Raw genomic sequence first — 23,999 nt, 5'->3', positions numbered from 1 at the left:
TTTTGTTACCTATTCGTGCCAAGCTTAATCAATCTATATAGTTTCTGGAAACATGTAAAGTTTTTGTCATTTTTTCAGTTTTTAAACTAGATTTTCTGCTTCTAAATGTAACAGATATGTAGCAGCAGGACATTTGATGAAACTGCATACAGTTTGGGAATGTTCTCTTTTGTCCTTAGCAGGAGAAAAAAGGAAATTTTGCTGGAAATTCTCTTCCTGTTTTGTTCGGATTTTACAAGATATTTGGGCACAAAACTGCCCGCCATTTTTTAAGCATTAGATGTATGTAAAGTATTGGTTTAGTTTTGTTTTTTAATCTGACCCTGACAGAAATTATGCTTGTAAATTCTTTGTTAAATGCTGTATTAAAGGACTCAAAAATGGCAAGAGAACTTGAAGTCTGGGGAAATAAAGACCCTATCAACCCTATTACTATAACTGTATTTTCAGAAGAGATGTTCTCACCGCAGATGGTAACACTGGATTCAGCATGTGAAAATTAATATCAGGGGCAACAAAGGCAGGCTGCATTAGTATCAAGGTCTTTACCTGTTTGCAGAGAGACACTTTAGGCAGGTATCATCATTCCTTGTTGGGGGTGTTAGAACCCCCTCTTTCCTGCCTGGTGGCCTTCTTGGCGGTGACTGCTGACCTCTTTTCTGTTTCATCTGAGCCTTAAACACACTCACACAGATGCAGGCAAGCCTCAGCAGAGCACTCTAATCCCTTGAAGAATTACCGTGCTGTCTGGAATTCACCCTGATCGTGTGAACTTGGCCAACAGGTTTGCACTCATACGAGTCTAGTGCGTGGAGCAGAAAGATGAAATGGATGGAAAAGAGAGAAAATGTAATGACTATTGAATTCACATGTATATAAACCAAAAGAGTAAGATTGCACGATATGAGGAAAACACACAATTGTGATAACGTTTATCATTAGCCTCATAGCATACTTGCCTAAGTCATATAACCCAAAAAATGACTTAGACAATTATGCTATGAAGATAACAATATGTGACTATCGCGATAACAATATTGATTATGATGAGTCCATATTTTTCTTACCCTTCTCTTTAGTTTATATTATCACAATGGCCACTATGCATTATGTGATCTATAGCATCTCAGTCATCAGTTGGCTATATCAGGTGTTTGCGTCAAAGATGGTGAGAAGGCATCCAACTAGTGCGTGGTTGAACATTACAGCCTACCAATATTGCATCCCAGGAGTTATTGCAATGCCTAATGTTCACCCAATAAACCTCTCCATCTGTCAGTTTGTCAATTGTTCATTCATTCATCCATCCATCTTTCTTTTCATTGATTATCCATTGTTCAACCACTTATACATCTAATAATTATACTGTACATCTAACAATCATCCATCCATCCATCCATCCATCCCTCCCTCCCTCCATCCCTCCATCCATCCATCCATCCCTAGATTAAAAGGTTTTTATACATTCACCTTAAACTTTAACTCAAAAATAATTATTATTTTGGAAAGAGGAAGGTTTTGGAAAATGTTAGAATCATGTCTAAGGTTTAGGATGAACGCAGTTTTCCAGCTGAATCAGTTTTTAAACAGACAGGTTTTGGGCATCTTCTCAACTTTGGTTACTGTGCGTATTTAACAGCAGGTCATCCAGCTCAAATAAAATTAAGTTTAAAGTGACTTAGCTTTAATTATATATGTAGGATGACTGGAAGCATACAGCGCAGCTGTGTGTGTGTGTCTTTTAGAGAGGGCTATTTAAAGGATTTAATTACCCTTAATGAAAATGGTAATGTGAGGTTATATTAATTTTATTAAGTGCCTCCTCAGAGACTGCGTTTGAAGTAAATGTATACACACACACACGCACATATACACATACACACCTGTAACCACAATAAACAGTTGTAGCTTGACAGCGGCCAGGTGAGTTATAAGTAACTGCGGTGTCTGTATCTTTTATTTAAAAGAGTAAGTGAATGAGTTGATGGATGTAGGGAGCCAGAATGAGAAGGTACACCCAGACGGAGACAGAGAGTCATGGTAACCTGACTCAGCCGAGGGAACAGGTGCTGGGCGAGTTCACACCTGTTTCCAGAAAGCACAAAGTTGTCACAAGCACACACATATGTGGAAGATAAAGCAGAGCCTGGAATTGTTTTCACAACGTGGCTCTCGGTTAACTCCGCTCAGGAGGGGAGATAAGAGCACCTTTTAATGAGAAGAATGTGTGTTGGATGTTGGGAAACACTGCCATGGGAATGTTTCCATTTGTGTATTGAGCACAAGCACGAAACATTCAAAAGAAGTCTAAAATCTAACTTTACAGGGGCTGCTGGGGTACTGAAATACTTCAGCTGAATTCTCTGGAGCTACAAGGCTTTAATAGGGGGGCAAATATGAATGAAGAGTCCATAGTTCATTTCCAGACATGGGCCTGTGTGAGAGGACAGTGGCACCACGGGTTTAATTGCTCGTACTCGTACTCATCGTCAATCCCCTCTATTTACCCACTGGCTCTTATAGGCACATGAACCAGTGGAGGCAACATTTTGTATCACAAAATTACCTTTGAGTGAAAAGAAGCAGAGAACCTTTAAATATAGCCTAATTATCGTTTAATTTACTTTACTTTTGTTTTTGCATTGAAAGAGCTGTTCCCCAGAAGATTGTGTTCACCTGCTTGTATACCCCACAGCATGATGCTGCCACCACCATGAGGTTGGCTTCTTCAAGATGATCTGCAGTGTTAGTTTTCACACAAGTAAAATTTTGGTCTCATCTGACCAGTGAACCTTCTTGCATATTTACTATGTCCCCTACATGTCATGTGGCAAACTGGAACTCTAGCTGGTATTTTGCTAGAGCAGTTTTATTAGCAAGTTCAATTATACTTTAAAGTACTGGTTGTATTTGGGAAGAGCTGAAAATAAAGCTGTACAGTGGCACCACGAGTTTAATTGCTCGTACTCGTACTCATCGTCTTCCGCTTATCCAGGACCGGGTCGCAGGGGCAGCAGTCTCAACAGAGACATCCAGACTTCCCTCTCCCCGGACACCTCCTCCAGCTCTTCTGGGGGGAGCCCAAGGCTTTCCCAGGCAAGCCAGGAGACATAGTTCCTCCAGTGTGTCCTGGCCCATGCCTTGGGCCTCCTCTCGAGGGAGGCGTCCAGGGGTCATTCAAAACAAATGCCCAAGCCACCTCAGCTGACTCCTAATGATGTGAAGGAGCAACGGCTTCACTCCATAACCCTCCTGGATGGCCAAGCTCGTCACCCTATCTCTAAAGGAGTGCCCGGCCACCCTGCGGAGGAAGTTAATTTCAGTCACTTGTATCTGGGATCTCGTTCTTTCAGTAATGACCCAAAGTTCATGACCATAGGTGAGTGTAGAAAAGTAGACTAACCAAATGGCCCCCAATAGAGAGCCCCGGACTCCATACTCCTGGAGCACATCCCACAGGACACAAGGAGGTACACGGTCAAATGCTTTCCTTAGGCCCACAAGGTACATGTGGACCGGTTGGGTAAACACCCATAAACCCTTGAGCACCCTGTGAAAGGTGTATAGCTGGTCCAGTATTCCACGGCCAGGACGAAAACCGCACTGCTCCTCCTGAAGCCGAGGTTGGACTACCAACCGGGCTCTCCTCTCCAACAACCTGGCATAGGCTTTCCTGGGGAGGCTGAGGAGTGTGATTCCCCTGTAATTGGAACACACCCTCCGGTGGGCTAACAGTACAGGGGCACTGTCCCCGACTGCATCAGGAGTCCCACAAACCAGTCAGGCACAATAGGACTCCTCCTTCATCTTGGCGTCCCTTGCTGCCGGTGTCCACTGCCGATGACATTCCCCATCCCTAGAGCCAGTTTGAGCATCTGGGGAACAGGTTGCCAAGGTCTTTGCTTTCGACCGCTGTCCAATCTTCTTTGGACCGGTCCCTCATGGTTGCCCATGCAGGCTGTGGGGCCACTGAGGGATGGCCTCGCATCACTTGTTTGGGCTTGGCTTGACCAAGCCCCGCAAGGAGTAACCCAGCCACCAGGTGCTCACCGATGAGACCTGATCCCAGGCCTTGTTCCATAGTGGTGCCCCGGCTCCACCTAACTGGATGACGTTTTGTGGCACGTTTTTGGACAAAACAAGGTGCAAATCGCAACCTTAACATGGTGGAGGGGTTTAAGTGGTCAGATGACCCCCAGAGGCTTTGTTGTCTGGCACTGAATGCCCCTGGTAGTGTCTCCCATGGCAAATAGGTTCTGGATGATGGGACAGACAAAGAGCGTTTCAGTGTGATTGCTCTTATGACCAGTTTTTCCTATTGAAATGTATTGACAATAATCGATTCCAAATTAATAACGAGTAAATAATGAATATTGTATATTCACCCAATACGATATAACTTACTGCAAGAAACTGGTTTTATTAAGTATAATGTATAGCATTATTGGTTGGTCTCCCTGTTTGCAAAATACACTATGCTGCCAAAAGTATTCGCTCACCAGCCTTAAGTTACGCATGAAGTGACATCCCACTCTTAATCCATAGGGTTCAATATGATAGTCCAAGATATAAGTCCAGCCTTTGCAGCTACATCAGCTTCAACTCTTCTGGGAAGGATGTCCATTAGGTTTAGGAGAGTGTTCATGGAAATTTGACCATTCTTCCAAAAGCACATTTGTAAGGTCATAGACTGATGTTGGATGAGAAGGCCTGAGTCTCAGTCTCTGCTCTAATTCATCCCACAGGTGTTCTGTCGGGTTGAGGTCTGGACTCTCACTGCCTGTGTGATTTTGAGGAAAAAGCTATTCCTTTTGCCAGTCGGATTTTCGACCCCATCACAGTGCTGAGTCTGCATTGGTCAAGGTTTTGAATGACATCCGTCTTAAGAGCAATCTATCAAAACCTACACTACTGTGCAAAAGTTTTAAGCAGGTGTGAAAAAAATGCTGTAAACAAAGAATGCTTTCAGAAATATAAATGATGAATCTTTATTTTTCATCAATTTACAAAATGCTAAGTGAGTGAACCTAAACATACAACCATAGCCATTAAGAACTATCTTCAGCATAAAGAAGAACAAGACTTACTGGAAGTGATTGTCTGGCCCCCACAGAGCCCTGATCTCAACAATATCAAGTGTGTCTGGGATTACATGAAGAGACAGAAGGATGTGAGAAAGCCTACATCCACAGAAGATCTGGGGTTAGTTCTCCTAGTTGTTTGAAACAACCTACCAGCCACGTTCCTTCAAAAACTATAGGCAAGTCTACCTAGAAGTATGGATGCTGTTTTGAAGGCAAAGGGTGGTCACACCAAATATTGATTTAATTTAGATTTCTCTTTTGTTCATTCACTGCATTTTGTTGATTGATGAAAATAAATTATTACCACTTCCATTTTTGAAAGCATTTATTGTTTATAGCATTTTTTCACACCTGCCTAAAACGTTTGCACAGTATTGTCTGTGTTTTTACTGAGTCTCTGTCATTTGGTAATTATAAATCAAAGCAAATAAAGATGACGTGGGGTTCATCAAGGCTCCATTCTCGGACCTCTTAGTTTTCCAACATCTACATGGTTCCCCGAGCTCTGATTTTGGAGCAAGACATAATCTCCTAAAATATATATCCTGAGGACATACAATTTAAAATTTTTGGATCACTCTGAGTGAGACTGAAACTGAGTTGGTGTGTCCAAAATGTCCATGAGTATATGGGTCAAAATGTCTTTAACCTTAATGCAGAGAAGACAGAAGTCATTGCTTTTGGTCCCAAAAATGCAAGATCAGCATTCAAGCAGACTTGAGACAATAGACCACAGATCATGCAAAAAAAACCTGGTGTCATCATGGACTCAGACCTGAATTTGAATTATATTTTAATTTCCAGAAGGTTAGATCATTGTTATGGTGTCTTTACTGGTCTCTGTAAAAAGTCAATCAACTGGAGATCATCCAAAATGCTGCTTTCAGAGTCCTGACCAAAAACAGGGAAATGGATCCTATCATACCAAGCTTTAAATGACTGAACTGGCTCTTTGTTTGTAAAATAGTATAATTTAAAATCATGTTATTGGTCCATGAGGCACTGTAGAAATACAAGGCCATCAGAGAACTGTTTACTCAGCATTCCTTCAGCAAGAGATGCGCAAAGGGAAGCAGCATGTAGTTTTAGGCTACTTCGCTCTGGAACCAAGTTCTTGGAAACCTGAGATCAGGACTGAAAACATCAGTGTTTACTGCAGCTTTACCATAACGATTGCTTTATCAGGTAATTTCTATCATGTCGTAACTTTTGATTAGCTTTAAATTGGCATTTTATAATTTTTTTGTGTGACAGTTCTATGCATTTCTTGCCTTTATGTCTGTAAAGCACTTTGAATTACCTTGTGTATTAATGGTACTCTACAAATAATCTTACCCTGCCTTTCTTTATGATGATCACCAAACAGCTGGCTCACTTAAATGGCATGTTCTTTTGTCTTTTCCATTTGGAAGGGTGGCTTAGGAAAATGGGACTCATTAAGTCACATTTATACTACAGGGAAACAAGAGGAAATCTCAGATTACTAACTAAAAGTTATTTCACATCTGATCCACCTAAAAAGTAAAGAAATTATCAGAATATGCTGCAGTTACATTGATTTTAGGATTCTGAAAAATATATATTTCTTAAAGGCTCGTGTCAGTTATGAACAGCAGACAAAGCAGGAGCTGAGGAAGACAAAAAGTGGAAGAGGAACTGAAAGAGGAACAAGGCCGTTCAGTGAATACAGGCAGTGTTCCAGTTGGAACGACAGCCGGCAAATCCCAGCTGGTCCAGGGTACAAGTTTTTACAGTGGGGCACACACACTTACACACTTTGCTTATCCTCACTCAGCAAACATGAGAGCGGCACTGCAAGTGACTCTTGGCCCACTTATTGCAACAGGTGGACTACTGTTTCAACACAGAATACACACACTCAAACACAGCACAGCAGCTGCCCAGCAACAGATTATTTTCCTTTTGGCAAAATGATCTCCCCGATGAGCTTGAAAGGAAACCTTTGCTTTGTGTGTATGTGGGCTCCAGGTACCTCATGTTGTGTGAACACCGAGATCTGTTTACAGTCAGAGTATTCTAATGGAGGATTAGATAATTAGATTTTAGGTTAAAGACGGGCTTTACAGCCAGGCTTATACAGTTTGTCAGTTTAATGTCCTCTGAAGTCATATATTTGTCCTTTGTCCCTTCAGAGCTTCTTATCAGCCCTCTTTCAACACAGAGGTGATTAAAAGTTTAGAATTTCACCAGATCCAAAGCAAGAACAAACAAAGAGGAGAACGGTTTCCATCCAGCATCTGTTGAACCCACTGCGCAGTGTCTCCCTTTTGTTTACCATCACTTCACCATGCCCAGTGGGAGGCTGCTGAATGTCAAAGGCAATTATGGGATGAGTAGTGGTGTTCAGAGAGATAAAGGAACAAAGTAGAGAAAAGGTAGCAACCGGTGGGAGCAGGATGTCGGCTGCTGAGGTGGACTATTTATTAGCGACACTAAAGAAGAGACGTCCAACTCTTCGTCCTGTTTTGGTGCATCTGTCAGGTGATGGTCGTTTTTGGCCGCCACCCTGCTGCTGCATTCTTGGCATTGGCCAAAGTTCCACAAAGTTACAGTTTTAGAGCAGCTAAAACTTTCTGTCATAACATTCCTGAGGTTTAAAGTCTTTTTAACGAGATGAAAGAGAAAAAGCCTGGGTGATTGGAGTTTTCTCCAGCTGTAAGTAAGTAAAACTTTACCTCTGTAACACCTTTCAAGATAGACAAGGATGGGATGTATACATTGATGCAGTCATAAAAAAGGTTAGGGATGATATGGAGTATGAATGGAGTAACACATCACTGCCCCTCCCCCACTTATTGCTCCACATATCTGGACAGCTGGCTAAAAGAACACTACTGCACTTTTCCCTTCATTTACAAGGCAAATTTGGTTGTTTTGATGTTTGATGTCTTTATTCTTATTTACAGTCATGTTCTCAAAATAGGCGCTGGTCATTTCACCTCTTCGCCATTTCATGCCTTCATAGTTTTAGGTCATTTTGTACCTGAAAAAGATCCTACGTCAGTTCATACCTGATAGAGCAATGTTTTGTACATGTTAAATCATATCTACATTTCATTCGAGTCAGCAGGGTCATACAAAGATCAGAACCACAACTGATGGAGATGGGCTGTATTACAAAGTTGTCAGACAGTAATATATGCAATTCAATAACATATTTTATATCTAAAGAGTTTTGCGACCAAACTAATATCACCATCTTTCCTGAAAATGCTTAACTAAAGAAAAATAAACAGACACGCAATGGTTTAAGTACTTAATGATATGGCTCCTTCCACTCAACTTTCCATTGATATGCTTGGAAACACCACTATATAAACAACCACCCTTAAAAGCAATGACTTTCACTCCTCATGGATGGTGTTGTATGATCTTGATCATATAAGTTTCATTTTTGACTCAATTTTTGTTTTTTATTGACATTCTAAAATTATTGAGATGCAACAGTAGATTAGCAATATTACAGTAACCAGTATGTTTTACTGTTTAGATTTATGTTCTATTGTCTTGGATAATTGTTTTTGTTATAAAATAAAAGTACTTATTGTGTTATATTTTTTTACATTTCTTTAACAAATCCATGGCATCTAGATATTTAGGGTTTAGAGAATGAGAACCTCATACCTGCCTTCTCAATTGTGACTTTAACCAAGACTGAAACATAGTAACCAGTACACAGTGCAGAGGGTTATGGGTAAATGGTGAGCAGGAAGTAGACACTGAAACGCTGTGATGCTAAATGAGGCAGGTGCAGAGTGGGATGTTTGCATTTGGAATCTGTTTATTCTGCTTTTACGCTCTTTGTCGGCTAGTTCAATACGCACAGCTTGCCTCGACTTTAAAATAACAAGCCGCTCCACATGTTCAAGCGGCTGCCTGCTTATCATACCCACGGTATGCAAATTCGGATGAGAGGCAGTTAAAATGCGGCTTGTGCCTAAACTGATTGCGAGTTTGTGGTTCTGTGGAGCCTAAGCAGTTTTCTTTGGAGATGATCTGTCATAGTTGGGACTTTGTATTCCCTTATAATAATGGAGGCCCAGACAGTTCCCAGTAGAGTTGGAAACATCAGTCATGGCGCTGTCTGCTGCTCTCCAATTCACACTTCAGTCTGTGCGAAAAGGATTAGGCCATAATTGAGTTGGCAAACACTACTTTAAAGGTTAATGGGATTCATTTGCATGAGAATCTGCTTAAAGGTGGGGCTAGCCAGTCTGCAGAAGGATTGATCATATTTGAACTCACAAGACAAATAAATTTGGCCCTGTATTCTGTGGCACATCAGAAGAACTGTCTTCTAAAGACAAACAGTGTTGAGACAATACCTCCCACAAAAGGACAATCCAACTAAATAAAGACGGCCATGTCTTGGCGGTTTTCTAGCTGTTCCATTTTTAGATGATGGAATGAACATCACTTTGTGAGATGTTCACAGCTTGGGAAATTGTTTTATGAACTAATTCTGCCTTAAACTTCTTCACAACCTTCTCCCTGACCTGTCTGCTGTGTTCTTTGGTCTCCATGATGCTGTCGGTGATGTTCTCTAAAAACAACTCTGAGGCCTTTACAGAACTGCCAGATTCATAAGTTACACACAGTTGAACTCTACATATTAATTTGGTGATGTCTAAAGGCTGTTGGTTGCTCTGGATTTTATTTAGGGGCATTGGAGTAAAGAGGGTTGAAAACAAATGCACATCACATGTTTCAGATTTGTATAGTTTGTTTGTAAAGCATTTAGAAAACGGTAATTTTCCTTCTACTTCATGTCGTGCACTACTTTGTGTTAAAACACTGTTGTGCAAAAAGACCATTAAAAAAATGGTTCTTCATGGCCAGTACTAGTCCGGGCTGGTGCTGGGGCGGTCTGCCCGTCTCCACCCCGCAAGGAAGGGGACCGCCTCCTGGGTCTGGGGACTAGTTGCCCCTCTGGAATATCGGTACCTGGACCTGGGAGTACAGAGTATGTATGGGGAGTGTGAAATATGTTAATGTCAATTGTTGTGTGTCTTTACGTTGGGTGTGAGTGTTTGTATGTGTACGCATGTGGGTGGGAATCTGTGATTGTGAGTGTGTGTACCTATTTTATTGTCGGGTTTGGTCTTGTGCTGCTCCCGTGTCTGCTGCTGGGGCTCTCCTCTGCTCTTCTCTGGGGTAGTTGCGGTGGTCCTCTCAGGGTCCCGTGCTCTGGGGGGCCTTTGTCTGTTGCTCAGATCTCCTCAGTGTCTGTCTCGGGTCCAGGGGCGCAGGTCCATGGCTCTTCACACTCGCTATTGCATATTTTTATGGAGAAACCTTATTTACACAAGCACGCTTAACAGATACACAGATGTCATATATTGAGCCACCGTTACCACTAAATCCATCTTGCATTCATTAGTACCCTGCACTTTTCTGTAACAATGCTGTTGTTATATATGTTTCTGCAGGTGTAGAAGCAGTCTTCTAGGGTGATATCTTGTATTCTGTTCGCCATTCTTTCTGTTCTTTATTATTTTGTCCATCTCTCCCTTTTTCCTTTTTGCCCCACCTTTCTCTTTGTTGCTTGTTTTTTTTTCCTTTTTCTTTCCGTCTCCATGTCCATTACAATTGAAATAATCCCAAAGCAGTTTCTTAAAAAAAAGAAGGAAATTATACATTTCCCCTCCTTGAACCGCCACCTTAACGTGGTGGAGGGATTTGAGTGCTCAAATGATCCTAGAGGCTATGTTGTCTGGGGCTTAAAAGCCCCTGGTAGGGTCTCCCATGGCAAACAGGCTCTAGGTGACGGGTCAGACAAAGAGCGGTTCAAGAACCCCTCATGACGACCACAAAATTGAGGCATGTGACGTCGCCCGGTACGGCGGAGCCGGGGTCCCACCCTGGAGCCAGGCCTGGGGTCGGGACTCGTTGGAGAGCGCCTGGTGGCTGGGTCGCTCCTCGCAGGACCCGGCCGGGCCAAGCCCGAACGAGAGACGCAAGATCATCCCCCAGTGGGCCCACCACCTGCAGGGGGAACCGTGAGGGACCGGTGCAAAAAGGATTGGGCAGCAGACGAAGGTGGAGACCTCGGCAGCCTGATCCCCGGATGCTTAGGCTGGCTCTAGGGACGTGGAATGTCACCTCGCTGGGGGGGCAAGGAGCCTGAGCTGGTGCGGGAGGTCAAGAGATATCGACTAGAAATAGTCGGGCTCGCCTCCACACACAGCATGGGCTCTGGAACCCGTCTCCTCGAGAGGGGCTGGACTCTCCATCATTTCAGCCTACGGGCCGAGTGGTAGTGCGGAGTACCCGGCCATCTTGGAGTCCCTGTCGGGGGTGCTGGATGGTGCCCCTCCTGGGGACTCCATTATTCTGCTGGGGGACTTCAACACCCACGTGGGAAACAGCAGTGACACCTGGAGAGGCGTGATCGGGAGGAATGGCCTCCCCGATCTGAATCCGAGTGGTGCTTTGTTATTGGACTTCTGTGCTAGTCACGGATTGTCCATAATGAACACCATGTTCAAACATAAGGGTGTCCATCAGTGCACTTGGCACCAGGACACCCTAGGCAGGAGGTCAATGATCACCTTTGTTGTCGTATCATCAGACCTTCGGCCACATGTTTTGGACACTCGGGTGAAGAGAGGGGCTGAGCTGTCCACTGATCACCACCTGGTGGTGAGTTGGATCCGCTGGGGGAGGAGAAAGCCGGACAGACTTGGCAGGCCCAAGCGCATAGTGAGGGTCTGCTGGGAACGTCTGGCGGACCCCTTGGCCAGGGATATATTCAACTCTCACCTCCGGGAGACCATGTTCTCCGCATCTATTGTCGATGCTGCTGCCCGTAGCTGCGGCCGTAAGGTCTGCGGTGCCTGTCGCAGCGGCAATCCCCGAACCCGGTGGTGGACACTGGCAGTAAGGGACGCTGTCAAGCTGAAGAAGGAGTACTTTTTCTTTCCGTCTCCATGTCCATTACAATTGAAATAATCCCAAAGCAGTTTCTTAAAAAAAAAGAAAGAAATTATACATTTAAACACTTTTATTAAAATTTGTTCAAATCAGAATTACCCAATGATTTGACTCATATCGATGATTTTCTGTCCAAAATTGAATTACAAAACATTAATGAAGATTGGGAAAATCTTGACCTCCCTTTAATTAAAGAAGAAGTTATAAAAGTACTGAGTTTACTTCAGTCTAATAAATCTCCAGGGTAGGATGGTTTCCCCCCTGAATTTTATAAAGAATTCAAAGATTTGCTTATCCCACTGATTACAGATGTAATAAACCTCTCGTTTAAAACACACACACTTCCTGAATCCTTTTCAACCATACCCACAGTAATATTTAAAGAAATGTTAAAAGATCGAGTAAAATATACCTCTTGTGGGGCCCATCTCATTAGTAAATTCAGATTATAAGTTGATCTCTAAAGTGCTGGCAAATAGGCCTAGTTTATTATTACCAAAGACAGCCTAAACCAGAGTGGCTTTATTCAAAGACGCCTACCTGCCAATAACTGTGATTCTTTAATATAATCCATGTAGCAAAATTAATATCTGACCACATTATGGCTGAGACGTTTGACGCTGAAAAAGCCTTTGATAGGCTGGAATGGCCCTATTTGTTCAAGGTATTAACTAAATTTTGTTTTAGACAAGTGTTCATTAATTGGGTGAGAATGATATATTATAAACCCAAGTCAAGGATCTCAACTACTGGGCAAATTTCATTACCATTCTTTTTAAATAGATCCAGTAGACAAGGTTGCCTGCTGTTCACAGGTGTTTTTGCTTTAGCCATTGAACCTTTGGCAGAGGGCAATAAGAAGGGACCCTGAAATAAAGGGCTTTATGGGTCAGAAAAGCCATAATATTCATTTATTAGCTGATGACGTTCTCTTATATATAATAGACCCCCTTCACTCTCTTACTCGACTACAGGATCTATTGGACACTTATAGTACTGTTTTAGTATTCAGGTTAAATAATGATAAAATTGAAATAATTCCATTAGCAAACATTTTACTACTTTGTGTATCAAAGTGCATCTGTAGACAATAATTTGGGAAATGTTTATAAATGAAATTATATTGCACTGCTTAATAAACTGAGAAGGATTTACATAGATGGATAGACTAAGTGCATTAAAATGAAGATTTTGCCAAGACTGCAATAACACTTCCAGACACTTCCTATTCCATTACATCCAGTAGTTTCTTTAAAATTCATAATAAAAATATAAGACAATTCATTTGGAACAATACGGTACCAAGAATATCTTTGGAAAGATTGACGTGGGACTATAAGTGGGGGGCTCCAACTACCTAATTTTAACAATTATTATTTTGCAGCACAAATGTGATTACTTTTGTCGTTGCTTGATAATGACATGACTCAATCTTGGGTCCATATTGTATTTAATCCATTAAAAGACAATTGCATTAGTGATTTTTGTTTATAAATTTAATTACCAAGTTTTTTCCAAAAATACTAATAACCCAGTTGTATTACATCTCATTAAACGTTGGTATGATGTGCATAAAACCATTGGTAAGATGATCGGACTGACACCCAAATCACCTTAAAGCAGAACAAACAAATCCGTCTGACTGTAAACAACAAGATCCTGGAGGCATGGCATTATAACGGGATTCAAGCTGGAGCACTGTTATGAGTTTTCCTGACTTTTAAACAATTAAGAGAATATATAATTTGTCAAGCTGTACTTTTCTTTTGCTAACCTTAATTCTGATAATTTCTTAGAGACACCTTGAACGATACAATGGCCTTTCCCAAACTCACTGAAATGAAGAAATTGATATTTGAAAGTGGATCACCAAGTTTATTTCTAAAGTGTACTCTTTGTTGATATCTGAATGTCCTTAACCAGCTTGGTATAGATCTAAGGAAAGGTGGGAATCAGACATAAACACGAAGATTGAAGATCAAGTGGTCAGAGTTGTGTCAACTTATCTGTCACTACCAATGCATGGTATTGGCTTGTTTACTATATTTTCTTCATCTGCTATGTTTGATCCTAGAGAAAACTCACAAGGTCAAGCCTGATCTGCCAGATTAGTGCCACAGAGGTGGGTTCTTTCCTACATTGTACTTGGTTGTGTGTCAGGGTGAGAGATTTCTGGATTGACTTTTGTGACGCCGTGATATTCAAGTTACATTACCCGTTGATCCAGAACTTTGCTTGTTGGGGAACCTTATAAAAATTGACAAACCTCTTAACAAATTTCAGGAGACGTTTTTGGAAATGGCCCTCTGTTGGGTCTTTTTTCGTGTTTTATTATTTTGCTGATTTACAAACCCACATGTAACCTGCTCATTTCTTTATTGACTCTAATTTGTACATAGAAGTTTCCCATCAATTTTTTAGATTCGGCATTAGGCACCCCGACTACTGAGATGTTAAAATAAAAGGAAACCAAATTTGATTTACCTTCCAAAGTTTTATGACTTATTCTACTTTTAAATTGCAGAATATGTTGGCTGTCCTCTCAAACATCTAATTTAAATGTATTTTATTATGTTTTGGTTCCAGAAACTTACAAATCTTGACAACAAGCAAAATCACAATTGGATTTTCCAGATGCTTTCAGAAAAGTTATTTTAAAAACATTCTTTTCTTCCAGGCCTTTTAGAAATCTGAGTATGCACTACTAACACATATGGTGTAGAGTTTTAAGCAACAGAGTGTGACCACCTGTTGTTGACAAAAAGACCTTTCTAACCGTAATATGCTGATTTAAAGTGTCCGCCTGTCGCAACAAACCAACACCGAGCAGTCAGCCAGAGATCCGAATCATTGATCGGCTCAGATTGAATCAACTGGCTCTATAAACACATCAACTATTAAGATGCACTGGAGATTTAATAAATACCAGATAACCACAAGGCACTTATGCTATGATGCATACAGTAAGTGAGGAGAATCTTGTAATTCCTTCATTTTCTCTTGGATTCAAAACTGCTACCTCCATCTAAGAACCTGCAGCACGTGTCTTTCACATATTTGTTAAGAAATGTAGAACACAAATGCTGCATGGGTTTTCGAAATATATGTGTAGTTAGCATGTGTTTTCAAATCCCTTTATTTTGATACCCCCAAATAAATCTAGTGTAATCCTTTTTCCTTCAGAAAACACCAAAGTAGTCCAATCTATCATCTGAAAACGGAAAGAGTGGCCATCCACCTAAACTAACAGGCTGGGCAGGTAGAGCATTACTCAGAGAAGAAACCAAGAGGCCTGTGGTAACTCTGGAGGTGCTGTAGAGAGCCACTACTCATGTAGGAGGATCTGTGGACAGAAGAAACTATTAGTCTTGTACTTTGCCTGCCTGGCCTTTATGTAAGCGTGGTAAGATGACAGTCACTGTTAAAAGAATGCCATAAAAAATCCTGTTTACATTTAGCCACAAGCCATGTAGGAGGTATACAGAAAACTAAGACGGAATACACCATCCTCGCAGTGAAACAAGGTGGTGGCAACATCATGCTGTGGGGAGATTATACTGTACGACTAAGACCAGAATCTGGTCAGAGTTTGAATTCATGAAGAAATGGATGAAGCTAAATATAGGACATGATCCTGGAAAAAAAAAAAAAACTTTGAGGCTGCAGAAAATCAGTCACATAAAATCTTAATAAAATATGTAAAGGTTTTTGTTTTTTATGTCATGGTTTTTGTTTGATGTATGTTGTCATTGCATCCGTCTGTCCTCCGTCAGTGGAGGGCAGGGACACTTTAGCCGTTCACTCAGACAGTCAGACACATATAGAGGTGGAGCAGGGGCTGCGGTTTAAAGCTAAGACCTGGCCCAGACACTGCTGACTGGTGCAAAATGAAAACACAGGGGCAGGAACCATCAGAGAGCGAGGGAGTGACTGAAAGCCGAAACAAGACTGATGGCGATGGAAAAGGATGCTGCGCAGGAGGAGGAGAAGGATGGGAGGAGGAAGGAGAGAAAGACATTATCGAGCTGTTGTGAGTCAGCAGGTTGACAGAGCTTCGGGGTGCGGCTCCGTGGCGCGTCACTTCCCCCTGCCCGTCTTATTTCCAGTTAGTACCGGTCCAGTCAAACCAGCCAGATCCTGTTTGATCTGCTTAGAAACAGATGGAGCAGGTCACAGATGGGATTCTGCCATCGTCTAACAGATTGACTTTATTGCATTCATTTCATGAGGCTTAGAGTGTGAAATCAATTAGCACACTCGCTGTCCATGGAGAGCTTAATGCTCAAATGTATTTTAGAGCAGTGGTGTCATTACCATAATGTGGGAGATCAACTATTTTCATGTGTAATAGAAATAATTGGAGTTAAAAATCTGCCTTGTACAAGTTGATATTAAAGAATTCCTCTTTATGTCTATGATAACGTGTGTGTGTGTGCAGGACCAGGAGACGGAGTCCCAGATGTGTACGGCCTGGATGTGACAGATGTGTCGAGGTGGGAGGAGACTGTGCTGAAGCCTGCACTGCAGATCCTGGACAGTCTCAGCAAGGTGAGGCCTGATCAGTCTGCCTGTGGGTCGGCGCCTGCGACTCTCCTTCTAACTCTCGCTAGTTTAGTTTTTCCCTTTTTGCTTACTTTGTTCTTTCTATCTGTTTCTCCAGTTCAAACGTTTAACACCATTGTGCAACTTTTTCTGTGTTCTAATTTAGTTTTTTTTTGGGGGGGGGGGGGGTTGTCTCATTCTGCTTCCACTCGATCTTTCTTACCAGCTTAGATGCTTTGTTTTTTCTGTTTTAAATTTTGTGGCACTAGGGGCCTTTATTTCACAGTATATAGGCGGGAAATGGGTGAAGAGGAAAGGGGGGGGGGTGTACAGTAAAGGTCCCAGGGTCGGGATTGAACCCTGGACGGCTGCGCCAAGGATTCATAGCTGGTGCATGCTCCACTCTTACAGCACTCAGCCTAGGTGTTTAACATTGTTATGTTAAAGCAGGAATTATCAAACATCACGTTCAAAAGTTCAAATCAGACTTTTAGATGAGGTCAGACAGCTAGTGAGCAAATCCTATTTTATTAAATTTACTTGTAACTTAAAAGCAAGGTAAGTTGTTCTTTGTGGTTCCAGTTTATAATGCACAGACAAAACATGAATAAAGAGTTGTTTTCCTAGTTTAAGCACTTTGCTTTGAACATTACATTTAACATCCTGCTCACACAACTGTCGGTTGAGCCTCAAGAGGGACAGCGCTGCGTTACTCTTTGCTCTATACAGCCAGAGAAAACTCTGGTCACTCTGGCTTCAGATTAAAAACATTTAAACTATAGTAAAAGATAAGTCAGGACGTTTTAGTGCTTTTAGAATTCAAACTTTTTCCAACCACAATACACCCTGATACTGGTAGGTGGTTCATGCCTATTTTTTAGTCATAGCTAAAGATGGCTTTCACCACCATTAACCAGTGGTGAATGCTCCATGTGTCCTGTCTGGGGGTGGATCAGTATAACTCAGATTTCTTTTGTCCTGGTGTCAGGGTGAGGAACCAGCTTCGGCCCCCATCAGAGTTCAGGGGCAGAGAAACAAACGCAGCCACCACACCTGCGACCTGTGCGACAAAATCATCATTGGAGACCTGGAGTGGGCAGGTGAGACTGGTTTTATTCTTATTCTCTGCTAGTTATTTATCTAACCAAACAAACACGTGTGATGGGTGTAGTTGGTGGGTTGATTTCCAGAAAGGTGTCTACCTGGGAAATCACTCTTGTGCATCAACTTTTTTTCTACCTGTTAAAACAGCACCCTCCTCCACACTGGTGAGGATGTGTAAAAACGTTCATAGAAATTATTTTATTGGAGTAGCATAATGCCGCAACAAAAGATTTACAAAAATCTAATGTTAAACTTGTTTAGATTTATTTAGTGGGGAAAAATGCCACAGTAATACACAGCTGTTTTTTTAAATCATCAGGGTTGTCACTGTTGGCTCCACAATGCCTCATACTACTCTGCTTCTTCCAACAAGACAACTCTTGGTCTTCTCCTCTAACATTCCAATTTAATTCAAAAATCCTTTCTTATTCCCAAACGGAAATGAAATGTTGAAGAAACCTGAATACTATGAGTGCTGTAGATGGAGATGTGGACAGGAAGGATATCCTGTAGCATCTGTATCACAGCAGATCTGAAGGAGCCTCTGACTAAAGACACTCTGCTGATGTAGGACAGTCTCATGAAGAGGATGTTCAGGGTTCTCTATAATGTTCCTCGTTTTGTGAAGAATCCTTTGCAAAATCATCTCTGAAGGTTCCAGAGCTTTCCGCAGAACAGAACCAGCCTTCTTTTATCAGCTTGTTTCACATTTTTAGGTCACAGGCTTTGGTGCTGCTACCCCAACAGACGGTGGCAGAAGATACTGTACTCTCCACAGCAAACTTATAGAATATCTACAGCATATTGCTGCAAACACTGAAGGACCCAAGCTTCCTCAAGAAATACAGTACACTCTGTCGCTTCTTGTAAACGGCTTTGCTGTCTCCAGTCCAGTCTGTTGTCCATGTGAACACTGAAGTATTTTTACTCCTCCACCTCCTTTTATCATGATGGAGATGGTGTTTGACCTTTTCATCTGCTTTTTGTTTTGTTGACATCCAAGATAGGATGTTTGTTTCTACACCATGCCACAAAGTGGTCCACCACCTCTATGTACTCAGCGTCTTGTATATTTCCGAGTATTTCTGCAGATAATGGCACTTGGAGTTATACTGGAAGTCTGAGGTGTACAGAGGGAAAAGTAATGGAGCGAGTATAGTCCCCTGTGGTTCTCCTGTGCTGCTGACCAGCTGGTTAGGCTGACCCTTCAGTCTCACGAACTGTGGTCTGTTTGTCAGGTGGTCGTTGATCCAGGCAATTGTTGAAGCCTCCAACTGTGTCTTCTAGGATGCACTGGAGTTAGGGATGGGCGCTAAACGCCAAAGCTTTGAATAGTCATGACAGCTTTTGATTTTCAACAAATGTTCCAAAAATATTAGTTTGATGTTTTCGTCCTGCATTTGTCACCATCTGCCTTTGAGACATTGCTGCCTTCCTAAAGTCTGTGGTAATAAAAACATCCTTCATTTGAAAGTGTTTATATATGCTGTGGTTCTCTTTTCCACACATTCACTGAGTGCGGTCGCAAGATAGACAGGTCCTGGTCCAGCTCAGTGGCTGGCGGTTACAATGAATGTGCTTTAGAGTCATGCCATATTTATACTGAAGGGAAACAGGAAGTTAGAAATCAATAATTTCTTATCAACCTAAAAATAGAAGGTATAAATAAAAAAGACTTTGGTTCCATTTATTTTAAAGAGGTCACGACAGGTGCATGTTTGCCCAATGAATAAATGTACCTAAACTACCTAAGTTAAAGCCATTTATTTACCTATCTTTACCGGGGATACCAATAATTGTGAAGGGTGCTATAATATTTTAACAGGCAGCAGCTGCTTAAAACCTGAAAAGCTTAAGAAAGATAACAAATCATCTTTTATTATGTACATTTATATCCAGGCTTATTTTTGTGTGTGTTTTTTATGTACCTGCAGCTCACCTCAAATCCAAAAAGCATCACTATCATGTGAGGAAGAGGAGGAAGTCTGATCCAGGAGGTGGTCAACCCAAGAGCACTACTGCAGCTCCCATCTTTGCAGAAGGCCCCGCCACAAAGGACAGTAATGGTGCTGAAGCCCTGGACTGTACTGAAACCTCTCAGGGTTCTTCCTAAGAAACGAGGACAAAAGATTAGTACCAGGGACACTTTGAAAGCTTTGTCCTCTCTGTCCTACATCTGTGTTAATTCAGGTTTCCACCCCCTCTGAACACCTCTGACTTCTGTACTTTGCTGCATGTTGTTATTGTTCAGAAATACTATAAGCGACCTTAATAATAGACAAAAAGCTGATCTGAAATTCTGTTTTGTTGCCTGTTTAATTGCAAGGCTAAGTTTGATACATTTGTGGATTTTTTTCAAAGAAAATGCTGTATATGAGGCACTGATATTTTTATTGATTTCCTTATTGCTACAATCAGTTTTCCAAAAGATTGCATTTCAAACTTTCACCTGCCTCTGTTTGTTTTGACTTTAATAAACCTGAGTTATATTAAAAGGTTCTCAGCTCATGGATATGCATTTCTAGCCGTTAAGAAACTATATATACGTTGCAATTAATTATATTACTTTAACTCATTCACATTTTGTCACATTTCAACCAGCCCCTTTTAATCTGATAATTCTAAATAAAATCCTGTGCAATCAATTTACTCAGAAAGCACCTTATTAGTAAACAGAGTCAACCAAGACCAAGGGACACAGCAGACAGGTCAGGGAGAAGGTTGTGGGGAAATTAAAGCAGGGTTGGGTTATAAAGCAATTTCCCAAGAGTACGGCACCTTCGCAAGCCTCCCAAGATATGGCCGTCCACCTGAGCTGACAGTCTGGGCACGGGGAGCATTATTCAGAGAAGCAGCCAAGGTGTCCTTGGTAACTCTGGAGGAGCTGCGAACAGCTACACCTCAAGTGGGAGAAATGTCGACAGGAAACATCAATTGTGCATGGCACATATTTCTAGGCTTTCATGAAAGAGCGGGAAGAAGACAAAACATGCAATTTGCATGCCATCACACTCCTAAAGCAGCCTTCCTTTCAGTATTTCCTGAGATGTTAGAACAGATACAGGTCTGTTTCCGCTCAGCTTTTCCATGCCCCCTCCCAGCCATACCGTGCATGAGGCCCCGAACAGGAGAACCGCAGCCTAACTTATGTAACACCTTCTCCAGCCTATGTGCAGTTGAGACCAGTTTACATACACTGCATAAGAAGACAATCTCTGTATTGAATCAGACTTAACTATTTTCATATTTTAGGTCAGTTATACATCCTGTTTGCAGTTTTCCACATTCTATGTAGGGAATACAGCAAACATGTAACAAGGTGCTCTTGTTAGATGAGACCAGAATGGAAACTTTTGACCTTTACGTGGGACAGAAGACTAACACTCTACGTCACCCTGCAAAAAACACAATATCCACTTAGGAACATGGTGATGGCACAGTCATGCTGTGGGCAAGCGTTTTCTCCACATCACTCTTTGTAAATTTTTATATGTAAAAACGCTCGTGTCCTTTCTGTCACGTCACAATTATACGTTCAGCTGTGTTGTACTGTCACATACCATCTCAGTACAATCAAAAGAAGTTTGAGTTTGTAATGAAAAAATCTGAAAAAGCTTAATGACTAGGAAGAGTTTGTGAAGGTTCTGTGGATTTCTGAGTTTTTCACTTGACACCAGCATTAGTGGTACCTTTCTGCCGTTTAAACCTTCTGTGATAAGCTCACACAGCCAAGGGTATTGTTCTTTGTTTGCCTGTTGCCAGCTTGTTGTATTGTCCTGGAGGACCTTTTTCTTCTTTGTGTTTTAATGACTGGTTGGCTTCAGGCTAAGAGCAGAGGGAGGTTTTTTTTGCAGAGCTGACCGTTTGTCTAGCAACATGTTAAAGCCCTTTCAAACCAAGTGTGTCTGCCTGTCCGTGAAGCACTAACACAATATCTGGCTTTGCCTCAAAAGCATTTTTTGGCGTTCCCTTTCCGTCTGCTCCTCTGCCACTTTTTCCCCGTTTGTTCCCAGCTTACAGTCATCTCTTATTGTATTAAAACACTTGTTTTTTTCAGTTTGGTTCACATGCTCCTGCACTTTGACCTCATCTACATGATTAAAAATATTTCCAGCCGCATAATAGGTGGAAGTGTGTCCCACATTCTCGCTTTCCAAACTGGGTCAAGCTTACTGGGAGCTTACCATACAATATGGGAGCAGAGGTCAGCCTGCAACTGGTGTCTGGTTTTTATAACCTGTTTTGGATGATCTGTTTTAATTCCCTACTACTGCTGCAAGTTAAAACTGCTGGGGTTATTTTCTCCGCTTTCATATGTTTTCACCTTTATTACAAAAGAAAAAACTATAAAAGTGATATTTTCATTTGAGTGAGGAGAAAAAATCTCTTTTGCATGCCTCTTATTTTCTTACTTAAACTCTGTGAGGTATGTTCCTATCTGGAGTTCCTCGCCAAGTTTGGCTTGGCACCACCAGGCACTGCTGCATCAGTCCGTGCTCAGAGCAGCGAGCCTGCACCATTCAGAGACGCAAAGGCCCTTGAACTTTGCACACAAATGTGGGGCAACCTCTGTGGTCACGAGGCTAATTAGTAACTTACGCACTGTGGCGCATTTGATCTCCCACAGACACACACACACACACACACACACACATTCTCTAAGTGAACTTATTAGATGCCAGCAGGGGGCTTCAACTCTTAACAAATCCTAAAATTGTATCTGCATGCCATCACCCTCCTAAAGCAGACTTCCTCAGTATTTCCTGAGATGTTAGAACAGATACAGGTCTCACCTGTGTGTGTTTTTATGTGTTACCTACATTCACTGAACAACTACTCATGCTGTTTCCGCTCAGCTTTTCCATGTCCCCTCCCAGCCCTGTCCAGCCGAACCCAGGCTGTAAATGTTGTGAGAGCATACCGTGCACGAGGTCCCGAGCAGGGGAGCCGCAGCCTAACTTATGTAACACCTTCTCCACCCTATGTGCAGTTGAAACCAGATGTTTACCTACACTGTATAAAAAGACATACTCTTATTTGTTTTATAACAGACTTAACTACTTTCATATTTTAGGTCAGTTATGATTACCAAATTTATTTTTGCTTGCTCAATGTGCCAATGATGAGACATTGCTTTTTTTTTCTTTAGTAAGAGTCAGAAGTGTATATACAGTGCCTTGCGAAAGTACTCCTCCCCCCTTAAACTTTTCAACCTCTTGCCACATTTCAGGCTTCAAACATAAAGATATAAAATTCTAATTTTTTGTGAAGAATCAACAACAAGTGGGACACAATCATGAAGTGGAATGAAATTTATTGGATGTGTCAAACTTTAACAAATAAAAAACTGAAAAGTGGGGCGTGCAATATTATTCGGCCCCTTTACTTTCAGTGCAGCAAACTCACTCCAGAAGTTCAGTGAGGATCTCTGAATGATCCAATGTTGTCCCAAATGACTGATGATGATAAATAGAATCCACCTGTGTGTAATCAAGTCTCTGTATAAATGCACCTGCTCTGTGATAGTCTCAGGGTTCTGTTCAAAGCGCAGAGAGCATCATGAAGACCAAGGAACACACCAGGCAGGTCCGAGATACTGTTGTGGAGAAGTGTAAAGCCGGATTTGGATATAAAAAGATTTCCCAAGCTTTAAACATCCCAAGGAGCACTGTGCAAGCAATCATATTGAAATGGAAGGAGTATCAGACCACTGCAAATCTACCAAGACCCGGCCGTCCCTCTAAACTCTCATCTCGAACAAGGAGAAGACTGATCAGAGATGCAGCCAAGAGGCCCATGATCACTCTGGATGAACTGCAGAGATCTACAGCTGAGGTGGGAGAGTCTGTCCATAGGACAACAATCAGTCGTACACTGCACAAATCTGGCCTTTATGGAAGAGTGGCAAGAAGAAAGCCATTTCTCAAAGATATCCATAAAAAGTCTCGTTTAAGGTTTGCCACAAGCCACCTGGGAGACACACCAAACATGTGGAAGAAGGTGCTCTGGTCAGATGAACCAAAATCCAACTGTTTGGCCACAATGCAAAACGATATGTTTGGTGTAAAAGCAACACAGCTCATCACCCTGAACACACCATCCCCACTGTCAAACATGGTGGTGGCAGCATCATGGTTTGGGCCTGCTTTTCATCAGCAGGGACAGGGAAGATGGTCAAAATTGATGGGAAGATGAATGGGGCCAAATATAGGACCATTCTGGAAGAAAACCTGTTGGAGTCTGCAAGAGACCTGAGACTGGGACAGAGATTTATTTTCCAACAAGACAATGATCCAAAACATAAAGCCAAATCTT

The 23,999-nt window shown here is 41.9% G+C and overlaps 1 protein-coding gene across 3 annotated transcripts in view; it reads left to right on the top strand.

Moving 5' to 3' along the window:
- trit1 (tRNA isopentenyltransferase 1) overlaps nt 1-20,183 on the top strand; it is a 66,177-nt gene extending 45,994 nt beyond the window's left edge. For all 3 annotated transcript variants that reach the window (XM_047382747.1, XM_047382746.1, XM_047382745.1), the window contains exons 9-11: nt 16,477-16,586; nt 17,569-17,680; nt 19,619-20,183. In XM_047382747.1, coding sequence (XP_047238703.1) covers nt 16,477-16,586; nt 17,569-17,680; nt 19,619-19,797 — 401 coding nt within the window. In that variant the 3' untranslated portion in view covers nt 19,798-20,183. The remainder of the gene's footprint in view (nt 1-16,476; nt 16,587-17,568; nt 17,681-19,618) is intronic.
- The last annotated feature ends 3,816 nt before the right edge of the window (nt 20,184-23,999 follow it).

The sequence above is a fragment of the Girardinichthys multiradiatus genome, chromosome 13 (genome assembly GCF_021462225.1).
Source record: "Girardinichthys multiradiatus isolate DD_20200921_A chromosome 13, DD_fGirMul_XY1, whole genome shotgun sequence".
In the NCBI taxonomy this organism is placed as follows: domain Eukaryota; kingdom Metazoa; phylum Chordata; class Actinopteri; order Cyprinodontiformes; family Goodeidae; genus Girardinichthys; species Girardinichthys multiradiatus.
This window is presented reverse-complemented; position numbering and strand designations above follow the sequence as displayed.